The sequence below is a fragment of the Pygoscelis adeliae genome, unplaced genomic scaffold, assembly GCF_000699105.1.
Source record: "Pygoscelis adeliae isolate BGI_AS28 unplaced genomic scaffold, ASM69910v1 Scaffold13, whole genome shotgun sequence".
NCBI classification, from domain to species: domain Eukaryota; kingdom Metazoa; phylum Chordata; class Aves; order Sphenisciformes; family Spheniscidae; genus Pygoscelis; species Pygoscelis adeliae.
Genome location: NW_008824499.1, coordinates 2,672,704 through 2,691,677, shown reverse-complemented (window position 1 = coordinate 2,691,677; position 18,974 = coordinate 2,672,704). Strand labels below are relative to the sequence as shown.

Here is an 18,974-nt window from a genome sequence, read left to right as displayed (position 1 = left end):
AACCTGAGGACAAAAAATTAACTAATGATCCCAGCATATCAGTCCCTGACATTAGGCTGAATTTTGGTTGAGCCTGTATTCACAAACCAGGAATCTTTCCTTTGAATTTTATTTCTACTTCAGAAAGAGTTCTAAGCCTTTTGAGAACATGGAAGCAAAAATCAAGCCTGAAAAACACCACAGACTCACTTTAAAATATTCTATTTTTCTCCTGAGATTTCTACTGTTGCTTTCCATAGCTTGTCAAGCAACCCCCCTTCAGATTTAGCAAAGTATCTGCAGTCCTCATTCATCACAAGTCTCAGCACTGAAGCACTCCAGCTGCTCTAGGGCTATACCGTTAAATGTGATCTTGCTGTGATGTTATACTTGCCTGTTGTTATGACCTTGGCTATTTTTGACAAAAAGATAAAAATGAAATAGACTCTTGCTCTTAATGACAGTTTGTACAAAACATGCTTTCTAAAGAAAACTATGTTATCCATATGTGTACATTACTGATCAGCCTATGCCAGACAGCAATATTATAATCTCTCTCGCCCAGGTAACATAGCATGAAGAAAGATGGTTTGGCATTATTATGCCAACATCTCTTTAATTACACTTTGGGCAAGTATAAATTTTCTTCTGAAACTAATAACAAAGCAAACATTTTCAAGACTACTTTATTTTTTCATTACAACCTCTGTGTTTGTTTACTTTGAAATTTCTCAAACTGGCACACACAATTTTGGAATGTTCTTACTTTTAATTCAGGGCTCTTGCTCTGAACTTTCTTTTTCCTACCTGTTGTCCGCTGTTTTGTGAATCCCCTTCTAACCACAAAAATTTCTGTTAACTTCCCCGCAGTGAAAAATGCTTGTGAGAGTTAAAATGGTCTTCAGTAATATTGTCTGATGAGTTTTAGCATTTTGAAAGAAAGACCACCTTATTCCTTATAGGCCTGATGAATTCAATGACAGGCTTGTTTAGATTTCACTGAGGTCTTTTTAGCTGTTTCTTCAAAACTGACTCAGCAACATCCTTAAACACCTGCTTAACTTAAAGCAGATGAAAAGTCTTACTGATGTGTCAAGTTAAGGATATGCTTAAGTGCTTTGCTGGATTGGGGCCTAACGGCTTGCAAATACAGATGGCTATTATCAAGAGCCAGAAGAGGCCAGGTAACCACCAACAGTCAATTATATTCCTACCAGAACTTCAAGCCAGTATATCATACTGTTTGAAGTTAATTGCTTCGAAATAATTGGACAGTTCACACAGAGCATTTGCAATTTTCCTTTGTGTTTAAAAGAACAACAGTGGAGATTACGTGGACAAAACAGGTGTGATTTTAGTAAAACAAGTTAAAAGGGAAGGGAAAAGACCTTTCCTTTTAATTTTTAGCATCATTAAAACCTTGAAAACATTTTATTCAAGAGCTTCTTCAGTTAATACCTCATTACTTCTTTTTTTATTGTTATGGTGATCAAGCCTTAATATATTGCAGTTTTATAGCATGAAATCAAGGCTAGGCCTGAGGGCATCGACAGATGTACAACAGCATGCAGTAAAACACAGGTATAGAGGCATGCAGAGCTGAATATGGCACAGGGTTTTTTTATAATTGTTTAGCAATTCATCTGAAGTTATTTTAACCTTGACAACAGATGAACTCTAACACGTACCATGATTAGTCACTGGGAAGCTGCACCGAATAGCAAGTTTTGTGATTGTTGTCTTACAGGCTGAGTTTTAGGAAAGCATGAAAGTCTGAGAAAGATGATGAAATTGACTACAGGCTGTAGCTGTAACTACTCAAAACATTTAACTGAGTATATTCTAGCCAAGGGAGAATGATAACACTGGGAAACTACATTTAACACCAAAACCTTGCCTCCTCCATGGAAATCTGTGCTCAGTGTCAGAATTCATACCCTATCCTGGCATAGGCAGTCTTTGCCGCGCATCAAAAAAGAGAAACATTTGGATCTGACTCCTGATTTTGAAGTGACACTTGGACCTTGTGCTGGAGCTCTGCTTATGGTTGAATTTCACCCATCAAATCAAATGAGAGTTATATATAACTTTTAGAAAGTTATAATGGTCTGGTCTGCAGGGTGTTGAAATACTATCTCAAAAAGAGTGAGTGTCCCTAGATCTTTTCCAAGTAAACGACAACGAACAACCCCCAGTGTCAGGTAGGCTCTACTTCTCAACACTGTTTTCAGGAGAGATCATTCAGGAAACAAATACAGCTCCTGGGAGATTTTCTAAATTTAAAGGAAGTGTTTTGGCTAGCAATCCCTTTCCCAGTGAAATAGTTTCAAACAACCAACATTAAAAGCAATATGCCTGTGACTTAATAAAATCACCGATACTGAGAACCATATAGGAAAGTTCTATGGCACCATGGGGAGTGGGGTGGCACGCATACAGCCAACAGCTTCAGTTTATCCAGAACACAGCCCTACAGGGCCAGCCATTTAGAAACATCCAGCAAACGATATTTGTCATTGCAAACATGGACATTCATAGTAGCTACCCGATATTAATGAAGTGATAGGAAGAAAGTAGGCACAGGTAATACAATATTCCAGTAGAAGTGAAAAATGTTTTCCACATTATTACTGGATTACAGTAAGACATGGCTCAATACGTGGATCATCAATGTATCTGAAAAACCCAGTTAACCTCAGTTAGGCAAAGGCTCCCAGCTTCTCTCTTCTCTCTTGGAAATACTCAGGGTTACAATTGTACCGTATCCAGCTGATATCTGTTCTATACCTTTTAATTTAAACAAAGTCTCCTAACAAGAAAAAGGCCAGTCATCCAAATTTCTAGTGTCAAGCATAAAGGTGAGCAGCTCTCTCAGCTGCAGTAAAAGCTAACTTCTATAAGGCCATTCACACTTACAAGCATTACATTGGACAGTGCTTGTTCAGATCAGACCTTAGGACAAGAATGCGTGTTGCCCAGTGTATAACAAATGGAATGAAAGACAATGGGCACTATAGTCCAGCGAACACACTAATTATATTAATAAAATGAAAGCTTAAATTTTGAAGCTAATCCTGGGCTATCATTTATAAAAGTTAACAGGGCATATTTAATTTAGGAATTGGCTAACACTTCTCTTCCCACCGCTGAAACCTCATAAATGAAATATACTGGATTGCTGCCCAGTGCGGAAATAAAAGTTATGAATAATGTTTCTATCTCAATCATTGTCAGTGCTTTAATATCCCTAATTACTTTAAAAAGCTAAATATTCAATATAGGAAAAACCTTCTTTTTCTTTTTATCTTCACTTGCAAGATTAGTGCAATTTAATAAGAGTCACTGGGTAGTTTTAGTCCACGAGACCATTCTGTACTTTGACTTCTTATCCTTTCCTCTTCATTATTACAAAGAATGGAGTGCTTGTTACTCTGTGTATGCATATGTGTATAAATGTATACATCTATATGTGTATGTCTACATTATCATAGTATTTTTGTTTCTCATTTTTTTAACTTCTCTAAGTGTATAAATACTCACTGGCTGTTAGGTTAAACATATCTATTACTAAAAATAACCAAAGGATAAAATTAGTTCCTGAGATTCTAGACAATATTTTACAATTGAAGGTACTATTTTTCTTTTTAAAAATATTGTTATAGATATATATTCAGTATGTTATGCTGCCCAATTTTTCCCTTGTCTACCTGTCAGGTAATCCCAAAAGGTTGCTTCAAACCCCAAAGCACGGCCTTTCTTTTTGTCCTTCCTGCTCTCTCCCTATTGCCTTTTCTGCTGTAACTGAGGAGACATCAGCAAAGCTGCAGACAAAACACCCATAACTTGACCAGAGAAGAGTACGCTCCATTGACTTCAGCCTCTGGAGGTGTTTGTCCCCAGTCACATTTAACTCCTATTCTCTTCTAATACCTCCCTTTTCTGTTCTCTTTTTGCCTGGTAATGATGCCTCTTTTTTAAGATCTCAATCAGTCTGGGAGAAAGGAAGGAAGTAAAAGCAAAATGAAACGTTCATTCAGTAAATGACTCGCAGCATCTTTCTCGATGCAGCTTTATTTACTTGCTTGATGCACAAATAGACTTCATTTACTTATTTCTGTTATGTCAATAACGTATTGGGCCTGTATTACATAATATCTCTGATGTTTGTACTGGAAAGAACGCTAGCTGTTTCATTCCAGCATGAACTAATCACATAGACTTAAACTTATCATTACCAATTAAGAGAGTTTGACATACATATCTTCTCCAGCTGAAAGAATTGAAAGCCTCAAGCGTGAATTAATTTCCTAGTAGAAGGTGCAGAACTCCCACCTCCACCATTTCCCCAGCTTCTGCAGTATGGATAATTTAGGGTGTGGATTTCAAGCCAGAAGGTAGAATCTGGGCTGCATGAAGAGTCAATGGCAGAAGTCCCACTGGCTTCAACAGGACAAGGATTCTGCCTAGAGAGTGTGCTTTCCAAAGTACTCCAAGTACTCCACAAAAGTATTTAATGAAGAATGTGTTGTAGTAAAGATTTAAGAGAGAAAAATTTCATAATAGAGCTATATTATCTATATTGGTATCCCAATAACAGGACCAAAAGCATTAAGAGCATCCTCCACTGCATTTAACACTTCTTTGTAAAAACAAAGCAAAAAAGGTGAAAGTCATTATCACAGGAAAGGGTATTATCACATGGTAATTGTTGCAAAATAAACAACTGACAGCCTTAATTTTTCCACTTAAAGCATCCAAGTTCTAAGGCCACTGCTTTATTTAAGGCCTTTTTTAATAGCAGCATATATCTTGATCACATTTTTGTAATCTTTACTCACCACTAGAGCAATCAGTACCTCCCCATCCTGGTTCACAATGACAAGTGTCAGGAGAGACACATCTTCCATGGACGCACTCCTCTGTGCAGAGTGCTGTTAAGAAGAAACAATACACAGCATTGTAAACATATTAAGTGGTTGGTAAACATACAGTAAACTATGCCTTAGAGAGCAATATTTTGTTTAAAAATATTAAATGAAGCAAACACACCAAAAAGAATTACTTGCAAGATTTAATTAATACTAAGTGACCAAAATAAAATACAGGTCTCTTGGCAGCGATAAACTCATTTGTCACTTCAGCTTTTTGTAATGAAAAACTCTAACACCAGAAATTACTTTGGTTAGCAGTTTTGCTTCATAATAAAATTTTTACCAAACTGACACTTATTATATTACAGAATACCAGCTTCTTCTATTGCACTCAAGTTGCTACTGTCCATAAGATAAAATGGAGCTCAGTTTTGAAAGTATATTAAGATCCAAAATAGATTTGTAAAAAATAGCTCAAGGAGAAGAAATAATTTTACTACATGATGCAGTAGCTATAAGTGCAGCCTTGCTTTTTCAAGGTCGTCAAGTTTTGCATAACTACAGTGTTCTATATCTTATTTTTCCAGTGTTAGATTATTGAAAGTTCAATATCCTCAAGGTTCAAACTCTGAAAAACTGGTTGGTTTTACTGTCTCACTTGCCAGTTGACTAGAGATATACATGGGAGAATCTCCTTTTCTTCTCCCTGGGTAGGAACAGCTCATAGTTTTAAGACTTCTCTTCTCCTGTGCTGCTTTGGTGTTGGACTTACTTTCCAGTGCATGCCGGTATGCCCATCACATACAGAAGAACTTGGACAATACTGAATAACTACTTTAAAGGCTGAACTTTACTGCTTACTACCTTATTTCCATTTTACCACTTAGGACATATTGCCAAAACCTCAGTGTGTCAGTGATTCAAATTTTATGGTTAAGTTGGAACATATGATTTCTATTTAGTCTGACATGTATGAGTTATTAACAAATATGTTGTAGTGGCAATGAGATCACTATATTAAAATATATATACATATATATAACATATATCATAGATATGATATATATCATATATAACCTATGTTTGTATATCCTGTGTTTTTATATCAGATGGGAAATGTGTGTATCGTGTTTACTTAACCACAAACTGGCTGAAGCTGGACTACAAAAGTCTTATTCCAAGACAAAGATTAATTCATTCCTGTCTAAAACAAGGCCAGCAAAGCTGATTTGGGAAGTAGCTTTGTGTTGCTGTACTGAAAACCAGGCTGAACTACCCAATTCATTTTAAATCAGCCAGCAAACCTTCTTAAAGTTGCACTGGGTGTGCGCATGAAACACCCTTTCAGTTCCCAGGTACCTCATGGGCCAAACGTTTTCCACCGTCTTTTACGTTTGAACGATTCCAGCTGCATTTGACATTCTGTTTAGACTACAGATTGGATCACATCTTGAATCTGCACTCAGGCTGACATCAAAGTTGATGGAAACATTTTGCTGTCTATTCTGTGTTTGGGTCATTGCAGACCAAACCCACTAAGCTATTCACAATATATTTAAATCCAACTTCAAATCACAAGTGAACTTTGAATAATCCCATGGGACAAATCTTCCTGCTCTTTATCCATCAAATCACATGTGACTAGTGATTAGAATGTTGCCTCGTTATAACGACTGCAAGATCCTTCTAGATTAGTCATTTCCTTTTAGGTTCGCTGCATGTCAAAAGTGCGATTTATTCTTATTTCATATCTTGTGTTTAGACAGTATTGCAGGGGGCATGAAATATTGATAGCTAATTCTCTAGTCACTAATTGTCCTAATCTTTTGTGCATTTATTTTACTTGAGTTAGGGTTTCTGAAGACAGCAAGTCATCTTAGTCTACAGCTGTAAGATGAAATTCAAGACAGGGTATTGGAAAAACAGGATTTTCCAATAAAGAAATACACACCTTCATGCAATCATTTAAAAATGGCTGGTTATCTATGACAAGAAGTCCACATATGGAACAGCCACGAACTTACAATTTGTTATTAAAAATACAGTGTACTAAAAGATATACAATATGGTGGGATAGTGATACTCTGAAAATTCTGCCCTGTATAGCTTTATTTAAGAATACGATTCTCATTGATGTAACTCTTACACATTAGTTTTATAAGAGGTGTGGAAACTGAAATTGAAGATTTTTCTGTTCCCTGTATGGACATTTACAATAATAAATAATTCTTACATGTAAAACATGCAACTTTTTTAACCTTTTAACTAGGCCAGGTTCTCAGGTCAAGGCATAATTTGTGAACAGGAGGATTGATGGTGAACTATTTCTTTGCTCTTCCAAATAACAAAACTCCTGCTCATTACTGGTCTAAATGTAGTTGATTTAGCCATACAAACATATCACACCTTAACTATGTTAACATAAATATGAAATAACAATGACTAATTAAGCTAATAAAGCTTACTTAATCACTTGTCTATGGACTGAAGTGCTGACTTCTGTAGTAGTGCTCCAGTCCCTTGAGAAGAGTGTTATGTGAGACTTACAGGCAAGACTCAAAATAGTATTCCTCATTCCAAAGCAATCAGTGATATGCAAAATACAAAAAAGTACTATAGAGAACTGCATCTCTGTTTTTAGAGGTTTTGAAGTTCCGCATAGCTGAAGATGACAACGTTTAATGAGCAATTAAAGAGTCAAGTAAGGTAAAGACATTCCTTGGAACTGTGGCTTGTCTCATCTCTGGTTTATTAACTTGCTAAACAAGCAGCTATAAACTCACTAGCATATAGTCATTTAAAGCTGTGAAATTACGCAGGAGTAATCCCATATGTGGGGGTCACAGAAATCCCCCTTTTTAAAAAGGGAAGCTTTGATATAAGCCATTTCATTCAAGGAGGCAAATAATCAGACTCCCGCACTGTCTGATTCGAATCAGGCCTATAAAGGTCCATATAAAGGTCATATTAGGTTACAACTCTAAAGTTTTACCATAGCAAATAAAATTCTGAATTTCCCCTATAAAAGAGAAGTCTTGCCTTGCTCTAATCTTTAAAGTTTAAATTAATTTTTCATTCTATTAACATTCAACATAATAGGATACAATTGTCCCCAAGGCATTCTTCATAATATACTTTGTACAGTGGTTTGCAAATGATCTTACTAGTTAATGGAACTATAAAAATTACTTGCACATAAAGGTCAAGAAAAATAAAGATAAGTATATACTTTCTGACACTGTCCTGTTCAACACTCAGCTAAAGGCCCCTGGAGTAAAGAAAACTTGTACTAATGCAAGGAATATAATTCCTCCCAGTATAATAGCCCAAGCAGTTCAACCTTTGGAATTCCAGACTTTTTATGTCTGCGTTTTCCCTCGACCAATTCTCTTGAACCATCCAGCACCTCATTGATCAGTTTATTATTAGCATTCTTGGCATGAGTTTAAGATCAGTTTGTAGTTTGATTCAGCCTGGTAATCAAATGACCTACATCAAAGCCCTGCCAAAATGCCATCTTTGTAGCAATGCATTTAGCATGAGTTATTTGGCCATATTCAAGGTCACACAGCAACCGCTCCTTATCATGGAATAAAGTCAACAAAAGGGTTCTGTAACAATTCACTTGATGCTTATCACTTACTTTATAATTACAAACAGTGCTTTTTTTTAACATATAAGGTCAATCCTCAGGGAAACAGACCCGAAGATCAAACTCTTTTCACACCTGAAATGACTGCATAGATTTCTCTAACTCTAGCACTTATTTTTTAATTGTTGTCCTGAATTTGAATTTAGATATACTAAATGGGTTGTCTGTGTCTCCTATCCACAAAGGTATGAAATAGCCAGGATATTGTTATTGAGGAGTACACTGCTAAGCGGAGCAAACTCTTCTGCCTGGAGAATGCTTTCATCGCAGAGTTACTCCAAGTGAGTGGCACCACAGATAGTTTATCCCAGACAAAAGCAGCCACAGCCCAGGGATCCAGAGCTACTCTGTCTTCCTTGGTGCTGCATTCCTCTGTATGGACCCAAACTATGACTTTGCAGGATTTAACCCTCCTGTACCACGCTGTTTTATACGCACTGTTATACCCTGCTCATCACTACATTATCAACCCATTGACTTCTTGTACTCCATTAAGCAACGTAAGTAACACCTGCCACAACTACCTTCTTGGCCTCTTTCCTAGCGGTGAAAGTGGATTTAGAGAAGAGTTTCATTCTAGGGGAAGAAGTATGGAGTGATTAACTTGTGAAAGTTTTGTTAGCTTGTCCAAACACATAACTTGTGCATTTATTTCACAAAAGGCAGAGTCAAAAAAAAAAAGTCGTGTGCTTGCGATAGAACATGGTAATATTTGCAGTGGTCCTTTGAACCTAGAGGAGTTCACAGCCACTGACCCAGCAAGTTCCATCTCCCTCCCACTTCAGCTGGTGGGACTTTATTGTGCCAGACAAGCAAAATACCTTCAAAACAAAGACCAGTATAATTACAAAGTCTAAAGGAACCCAACGTAGAAAGCAGAAAATAGGCTTCATGAACTGCACTCATTCATAGCAGCATCTGCTGCCGAAGAGACGTGCTGGAGTGTTCTGTACGAGCTAGTTTCCTGGGCTCTGCAGGCTTTCTGCCCTGCGATTGTAGCGCAGCCAGGAGGTGACGGAAAGCATAAATAACTGTAGATACATTATAATAATGGAAAACATTGCTAAATGAAGATACAGATGCTACTATATGAGAGCATAGACACAATGAGAAATTCAGACACTCTCCTAGAACTACACAGAATGAACTGGTCTATTCTGACTGCACATGTGGCAAAAGGACACTGCCCCATGACTGCAAGTTCTTCAAAATATTTTTCTTTTCTCTGCTCTACCATAGGCAGTCTCTGCCAGTTTTTCTTCACTATACACTGATCTCACCCAAACTCTGACCAATTTCATTTATTTGCTGTGAACGAAAAGTAGACCTGCATTTTTTCCATATGTTGCTGGCATTTTAGCTTCAGGTCATCTAACCAGTTTGCCCCATGCTACATAGTTGTTGGACTACACAAAGTAGAAATTTAATGGAAAAAGTGATGTTTTCCTTCACTATTTAATGTGTGTCCCTGGAACATTTTGGGCCATTTTAGCACATTCCTCCAGTCCCTCGTGCCACTTTAGGGGAAAGAATAATTTTGTCAGGTGAAATAGCAGTTATCTCTATTTAAGTTGTCTTTTTATCATTGGCCATGGCCAGTGGTTTCAGATTACACAGAGAGGTCAAAGAAGATGAAAAAAAGATTAAAAAGATGCTTCCCCCTTATCCATTAGGAACCTATTCACTGAGGGCCACTATGGTGTTTCCATCTTAATGTACTGGCCTGAATCCAGATTGTGCTGAGTCTAGGATATTAGCTTCATTAGATAATCCTGTAGTCAGCTTTTGGCTAGATTCTCTTAGAATGTGCTCAGAAAAGGGAGGTTTGATAGTAGAAGAAAGATGACTACAGCTAATGCATCTAGGTAGGTTTTCCTCATTCTTAGATTATTGCTTATTTGTGGAACGGAAGATTCCCTCTCTAAATCACTGACTTTCTGTCAGGAATCAGGCTGATATTAGATGGTTTCCTGAATAATTGTTTCAATGAACTGGGATAATAGTTCTTTGCATTGCTTAATGTCTATTTCTGTGGTCATCACTCAGGATACATCCATTAATTTATCACCTTGGATAGCACTTTAATGCAGGGTTTAGCAGCTTTAATAGATGAAGATATGAAGAGATCTCAAAGCCTGCTCAAGCTTTGAGGAATTTATTGTTTCAGTGTATGGCAACCCTTGTTTTTCATCTCCCTCTTGGTATCCAATGAAAGTACTAAAAAAAAAATACAAAACCAAGGAGATCAATGTGAGCAAAGGAAAGACGAGACTGATGCAGATCATATAACAGCAATGGGTCGCAAGATCAACTCCTTTTCCTGTAGGTGCAATTCCATTAAATTTTTTGGCAGATTTGGAAGTAGAGACTATGCATCTATGCAATCAGAACAGAATCAATGGTCTTTCTTGTCGTCTGGGACATGGGCAGTCTCTGACCACTGCCTTAGTGAGATATTGATCTGTTCAACATAGCAGCTAGGTTGTGTTATCCTAAGTCTTGACATCCTGCCAAAGCTTAGGGAGTAGGCTATGCCAGAGATGACTTGCAAATGTCTGAAGTAAAAGAACTGAGGAGATGAGATAAATTTTGAGGATTTTGTCTTCTCCCAGGAGCAGAATCTGACATATGTCGGTGTCATCACTGACAAAATATCAGTAAATCCCTATATGAATCGCTAGGAGGTGAAGATTTGTTAATAAGCATAAAACCTATGATAGTTTCAGCTCAGATTTCTATTACCAGATAAATGGCAATCTGGGGCTCTGATGACTAATGAGCAGGTGAACACAGGGACTCCCACATTCTCATCATGGCTGAGTGTCTCAGACAGATGACATGGGCTAGTGTACAGGCCCTGGAATAATTCCAGCCAGACCTCAGTGTTTCAGACTCTCAGGTCCCTCACTGGAGGAATGCTCACAGTTTACTGAATACTGGAGAATCTAGCACTGATGAGAATTTAGTTTAGTCCATGTTGCAATCTATTGCCTGCTGTAGGCCTTACTCTAGGGAGTGGTTAGGGAAGTAAACTGTGCTAGGGAAAGGTCAAGGCAGAGAAGAGACTGCCACTTTTTCTACATGTCCTGAGAAAAACAAGACTGGTGGGACACTTTTTGGAATTGCAGTCTGGTTGGTTCTGAGGAAAAGCTGAGCTGGAGCAGCACATCCCTGAAACAGGAATGGCATCGCATCAGTGACCATAAAATAGTGCCAGTGACTGTAATAGAGGAGAAGGTTAGAGCCCTGAAAAAGGAGAGGTTGATGGGAGTCACACATTTAATAGACTCTTTGTGTCATTTTGGTGCTCCATTGTCTTCATCTGCTCTGGTGGAGAGAGGGAATGGGAGATAGTACTTACCATTTAATAATGTCTGAATGAAAGCTGAAAAGCTGAAATGCTCCTTGTAGCAGCAAATGTCAGAAGAGCAGAACTGGGGTCAGTAAGCTGAACGGCTTTGTATCTTTGGCTGTTCAAAAAACAGAAGAGCTCTGCAGTACTTCAAAGCACAAAAAGAGAATTGTGGGAAGGCATTGCAGGACTGAGCACTGAAGTGCATCTGCCCTGCAAAGTGGACAGGTTATGAGGTTGGGTAAAAGCAACACTAATCCGTTAGTCTGTAGATAAAGTCACAACCAAGATCTGGCAAGAGGAATGTGTGCAAAGGTATGAGGGAGTTTTAAGTTTAAGAACCTAGGCAAATTCTGCAATGAAGACAAAGTATCTGTCTAATGCCTGATTTCAACAGATTCATGACTAATGTCACACACAAAGGGAAGACCTCAGATCAAGGTCAGAGATGGCAGTCCACACAGGGATGTCTCTTGCTCACCCCCAGTGCTCTGTAGAGATCAGGAGATACAAGCACCTGGGCTTGCTCTGTGGGGTGAAGAGAGAAATTCCACCTTCAGGTGAAATCCTGACCACCCTAAGGTAAGTTACGCTCCCAAATCACTTACCATTTCTAAGGATCAGTCTTTCTCACTGCCATCACAGAAAGTGAATCTGGGCCTATAGAGAACTCTTTGGAGATCAGCTAAATATTGACAATTGTTGATAGCTTAAGGTCTGCAACTGATTTTATGCATTTTATGCCATTGCTTCAACTGGAAATAATCATTGCATTCTACCATGTTGAGAGGAATGACTTATGCTGAGATCAATTCTGCTGATCAATGTTCTAATACAATATTATTCCATGGGATAATTTTCAGCATTTAACTTTTTCTGGTAAACGATTTCCCATTGCCTCACTGCAGGGTTCAAAACAATCATTATCACTAGTTCAAACTGTTAATGAGGTTAAGAGAGATCCTGAATCAGCAGATCAGAATCTATGACCCAGGAAAGCTTTTCCCCTCCTGTGCCCTCTGTCTACTCCTTCCATTTTGGTAAATTGACCAACTCTTTCCAGCAATTTGTAGAAAATACATTTTCACTAGTTAATTTTCTACTGGAACTTGATTCATCCAACCAGCAAACTTAATGACAATTTGTCTGCAAATTGTGCTTTATATTGCACCTTTAGAAAGAGCACTACTATCATTTTCTAAGTAATGTAGAAATATTAACATCTACTTTTATGTGTTGTCTTTCATTTTCTCTGTATATGATCTAGCAGACCTCACTCCACCAAAACCAAATGCAGTCAAATAGTATTCGCCAGCAGGAGGCTCCAGTTATTTTGAGGACAGAAGAGAAAAGAAGCAATTCTCCTGTGCTAAAGCCAGTGGAAGAATTCCCCAATCATTCTGTTCTTAACCTTAGGGGAATTTTTTTTATTGCCTGAGGGAACGAAATTCTTGACAGGCTGGGAAATAGAGGAGAAGCTCATACCTAAGATCCCTGGTCCTTTCAGCTTTCCTACCAATATATGGAGAAGCAGCCAAACCTACCAGAAGAAGAGCAAGTATAACCAGAACTACCAAACGACCTGTGATAGCAGGTAGTATCAAACTGTACTCAACACACTGCTGAAGGAATGACTGTTCTCCATTCATAGGTATGAGTATCTTGTCGGCAGTCTGGTCCCTTGTAGGAGTTGTGAGTGGAATGGAATGTGAGCTGCCAGTTGCTAAGTATAAAGTTAGAAATTAGCTAAAAGTGGTAAGTCAGATATAAACACATTTCCATCATAAAAAGACTGGATGAACATACAGTGCCCTACAGCTGAGGAAAGTGATAACTAAATTACAGATGAACAGGTAAGTACTTGTATCACACATGGCAGAACTGTATGAAACTCATCAGTTGTGGGATGATATTTCTAGCCGAGTGACCCTCACTATAGAAATTTTGTTAGTATATTACTACTGCCTTGCTTCATATCACAGCTACCTCTGCTTTCTTACTATGACTGTATCACTCAAATAGACTAAGAATTTACGGGTTTCACACTGGCTGAGTAGTTGTTTGATTTAAGCAGTGATAGAGGAAGCATATAGGATAATGTCAAAGAAAATGAGCTATTATAAAAAAAAACATTTATAACAAGGGCAAGATTCTCAGAGGTGCTACAGCAGACAGTGAGAGAGACATGAGCAGGACTTTGGCCTAAACGGTCTAGTAAAATAACCAAGCTATCTTGCCCTGATCTCTGGAAATCACCTCAAATTACAGCACTTGCGTACTTTGCTGCAGGTTACCCACTCAGGGCATTAAGTGAATTTCTTTGTGTACAAATTCCATCATATTACTGTTCCTGTGAAATATTTATTTTTGGATCTGGTAGCATTGCTACATGTCCTTAGTTCTCTGATTACTGACTTGCCCTGAACTGTGGGTCTTATGCCAAGAAAATTCTATTTTCTGTCAGTAAATGACACAGCTCCACTGCTGATGATTGATTTTCATAGGCAGAGAGTATGTGCTGTCTGTAAGAGCGAGAATGGGTGCATCAAAAATGTTGTTCCTAAAAGATCAAAAGCAGATAGATCAAGACATCTGGACTGCATGATACTTCAGGCTATCTTTGCTGAGCAATGCAACACCTAATAAAACTAAATTATACCGATTCTCCCAGATAAATTTTAGTCCTGTAGCACATTGAATAAACTATTGATTTTTCAAACAACATCTTTCTTCATTCTTATTCCAAATTTCATCAAGCCAATCTAATAAAAATCCTTTCTTTGTTTCTCACCAAAATAGGATGAATATGGACAAATTTCTAAAGGCAAAACCTATTAGATGGCATGGGCCCTAGAAGGCCAACGCACTTCAGATTTCATTTCAGACCAAGCCACACACTGCAAATGAAGGTCACCCTGATAATGAAGGATAGAAATATAGTCTGTTTGAAGATCATGTTAATGTATAAGCTACACGAACATTACTGGGGATGGAATATTTAAATGCAGACACTTTTCACTTTTCTCACATTTCAGAAGGAACCATAGCAATGTGTTTCAGAGCAACTTACTGAAAAGAACTGCAAAAAAGACCCCAGGAAACAAATTCTTGTATAATTATGGGGGCTGATTCTCATCTCAAGCCACTAGTTTAAACTGTCTGTAACCAACTCTAGATTGCAGGAGGTCAGCTGATGTAGGATCAAGTCCAATTTCCTAGTAATGTCTAAGTGTCTAGAGAAACTTTCTACTACTGAGACATGGTAAAATGTACTTTCTCATTCCTGTGATTTACTGTTGCCTGAAAACAGAAGATGGGAGTTGGAAATAAAAACTTCTACCTACACTGTCAGAAGCTATTGAAGATGCCTACCCTTTACTATAAGGTAAATGTTAAATAGCATTTGCATCAAACAAAACTATTACATAGTATTTGGTAAAAAAAAAGACCATTTTGGATGCTTTTAATAATGTTTTAAAAGGAATTCTATTTAAACCATAGATTTTCCTAAAACATGACACCTGTGAATGCAGATGTAGTGGTATCAGATCCTAAGGTATGTACCAGTGACTTGCTTCAGCAGAGCTCGTATATGAACTACACTGCTGTAACTGAAAGCCTCCCTTTGTATACTCCTTGCTATACTGAATATCAGGTTTAATTTCTTTACAAGTATGCTTATAACGTGTTTCATACACAGTTTCTTATTTTTGATCAGAAAAATATTTGACTCAATTTACATACTTAAGTTGTAAGCTTTTTCAAGTAAGGCTATCTTTTAGTGGTTTTGCACATGGATTTCTGGGCACTACAATAATAAAAGTAAATCATCGTATTCAGAAGGGAAAAATCTTGATAAAAAGAAGAAAAACTTTGGGATTAAATAGATTGAAAATATCTCTTGACTTACTGATCAGAGAAAGTGAGGTTTGCAAAAGTGAATACCTATGTTAGAAATACTGAGCTTAAGATAAATTATTCAAAAATGTTTTGTGATCAAATCTGCAATGCACTAAAGTTTTATGAAAAACTTCCCTGGGGAGTCTTAAAAAACCTTTATTAAAGTGAAAAGTATGTGCAACAATACACAAATATGAAGTGGAATGCTATAATCCTGTAACAGAAAAAAAAAGAGAATGTCTGTGTAAACAGTCAGAGAGTATCTGGTTCTAGAGGAAGTATCCATGGCTGTTTAGAAGAGCTCTGTCTCTCATTAGACTTTATGATATCTGATTAATACTTTTACACAGTACTAGAGTATGAAGTGTTAACAGATGCTTTTCAAGCTATCAGCTGACATCATCTTCTTTCACTGAGAACAATTAGGGAACCAAAAATGAAAACTGATTTGCTGACTGACTCTATTGCAAACCCGAAATTGCCATCTATGTGCGCTTTGGGCACCTTTAGTTCACTCCTACTAGCCATTTTGCCCTATCACAGTCTTTTTTTTTTTTTTGCCCCATGAAGAATTCATGCCATTTTGCTTCACTATCACCCACTTCACTAAAGTAACTCATGCAAATGTCTCAGGAAGGTGCTTTGCTATATAAAGCTACAGAAAGAATTAGTACATCCATATGAAAGCACAACTCAATCTGCAGATCAGTTGTTACAGCAACAGCTGACATTTATTATTGTTGAGGTGTTACCACTACTTAGAAATGGTGTATATCCACAGTTCCCAGCCAAGTTGATGGAAACTGTAGCATTCAACACCTTTGAAAGCCAGGCTCCTGATGCAAAAGCATGGTTTCAGTAGGAAGAAGTTACTTCTTTTCCAAAGTCCCCCAGTGATCTTCTGCACTATTTGGCATTTTAATATTTTTACACTTTGGTCTAAATGATTTACATTTCAGAGTTGTAAGTGCTTTTTATTTTAACATATGTGATCGCTTTCTACAAATTTTGAAGACTTGTTTCATAACAGAGTACTATCTGTTTGCATTAAGCTACAGAGTAGCTGGCCTATTTTTATAGGCTATCACATATTCATCAGAAATGGATGCAGTTGCAAAAGCAATTGGAAATCCATGGGATAATGTATCTTTATCCTACCATGAGACATGGAATACGTGCCACACAAGACAAAGCTAATTGGGAATAAAGGGAACTACAACCTCTTTAAATTCCCATGTGGTAAACCCACTCCCAAGTATTACCCAGCATTTGAGAAACCAGCAACAATAAACACAACTAGTTTGGTATGGTATTTCATACGGCAGGCTCACGTGGTATTCCTCGTGTGAATGTCATCGATATTTTTCAGAGGGACTGCTAAAAGGATGTAATAATTACAGTCACACGTTCCAAAAGTTCACATAAAAGAAACGTCCATTATGCACAGGAAGATGCTGAAAGCAGTATACTTAAGCCTAACACACAGCTCTTGGGCCAAATTCAACCTGCCAAGTGCTTCCAGCCAGTCTCATTCCTGTGATAGAGGAGATGGGGAATAGCTGAACTGTACGTAAATGCACCCAGGTAGCCAAATGCCTCCTCCTGCCTGTACAGGCTGACATATTTAGGGCATCCACGGCTGTGGCTACAAATGGCTGAGAGACCAGAGAGTGGCAGGAGCAAGGTCCACAAACCCTCAGCCAGCCCAGACAACTGCCAACACTGGCTCATCCTTTCCAAGGTTCTGAAGTGAGTGAAAAATATTTTAAAAGAGTGGTTCACACCACCTTTCAAAGTAGTCCCCTGTCACTACTGAAACTAAGAGCTGGAAAGACAAAAAAAAAAAACCATAAGGAGATTCCATGAGGATCATATTGATAAGTATGTTTTATTAACTACAGTATGGCTGTATGTACTGGGTCTGGCTGGGATGGAGTTAATTTTCTTCATAGCAGCTTGGATGGTGCTGTGTTTTATATTTGTGACCAAAACAACACTCATACGCTAACATTTTAGCTGTTGCTGAACAATGTTTGCACAGCACCAAGGCTTTGTTCCTCACGCTGCTGCCCCCACCCCCCACAGTGAATAGATTGGGGGTACACAAGAAGTTGGGAGGGGACACAACTAGGCAGATGACCCAAACTAAGCAAAGAGATATTCCATGCATTATAATGTCATGCTCGGCAAGAAAAAGGGAGTGGAGGGGCTTTCAGGAGATGAACAATCTTTTGCTCAGCAACTGGCTAGTATCAATCTACCCATGGGAGGTGGTGAGTGATCGCCTTTGCATCACTTGTTTTGGTTTGTTTCTCTCTTCTTCCACTTCTTTTTTGTTTATTAAACGTTTTTTTATCTTGATCCACAAGTTTTCTTTCTTTTACTCTTCCTTTCCTCTTCTCCTGTCCCACCAGGGGAAGTGAGCAAGAGCGACTGTGTGGGTCAGTGAGCGAGCAGGTACTGGGGTTAACCCACAACACTGTGCTATGCTATTATTCTGTTGTATGCACTTCAGACATTCTTGTAGTGATATTGATTCATTTTTATTTACAGTTTCAATCTTATAAGATACCTAGAAATAAGGAAGAGGGGCGACTGGCGCTTACACCTGGCATAGGTTGCAGTAGCTCTTTTTTTCAGTCAACAATCCCCCACATCTGACTGATGGTTTCCCAGACATCTAGAGTTAATGTGTGACAAAGACTCTGGAACTGGTCAGGGGAAGGTCACAGCCAGAGGAAACTACAATAGAAAATAAGTGGAAAAAGGTTCTACCTCAGATTTTGTATGTACATCAGAAGCTCTTTTTAAAGGCCATCTAGATTTAGGTAACTTCTTTTCCTCTCTATCTCTCCCTCCTTTTCTACTAGACTTTAAAACTTCTTCAGAGCACAAGGGAAATAAATCTATTAAATGAGAGAAGGATGTAAAGGAGTGGTCAAGAAAACAACTTCATTTTTAAACACGTGTTTCATTTCACACATCCAACTTCTTTCTGACCCTACTGATTTCAATAAGTTAACCCAGCTCACCACACTGTGCGGTTTTGGCTGGGGTAGAGTTAATTTCCTTCAGAGTAGCTAGTATGGGGCTGTGTTTTGGATTTGTGCTGGAAACAGTGTTGATAACACAGGGATGTTTTCGGTACTGCTGAGCAGTGCTGACACAGAGTCAAGGCCTTCTCTGCTTCTCACACCACCCCACCAGCGAGCAGGCTGGG

At 38.2% G+C, this 18,974-nt stretch overlaps 1 protein-coding gene across 1 annotated transcript in view; it reads right to left on the bottom strand.

Annotated features, from left to right (window-relative positions):
• The window catches only part of MEGF11 (multiple EGF-like-domains 11), a 216,839-nt gene that overhangs the window by 182,226 nt on the left and 15,639 nt on the right, over positions 1-18,974 (bottom strand). The window contains exon 5 of the mRNA XM_009321452.1: positions 4,818-4,910. Coding sequence (XP_009319727.1) covers positions 4,818-4,910 — 93 coding nt within the window. The remainder of the gene's footprint in view (positions 1-4,817; positions 4,911-18,974) is intronic.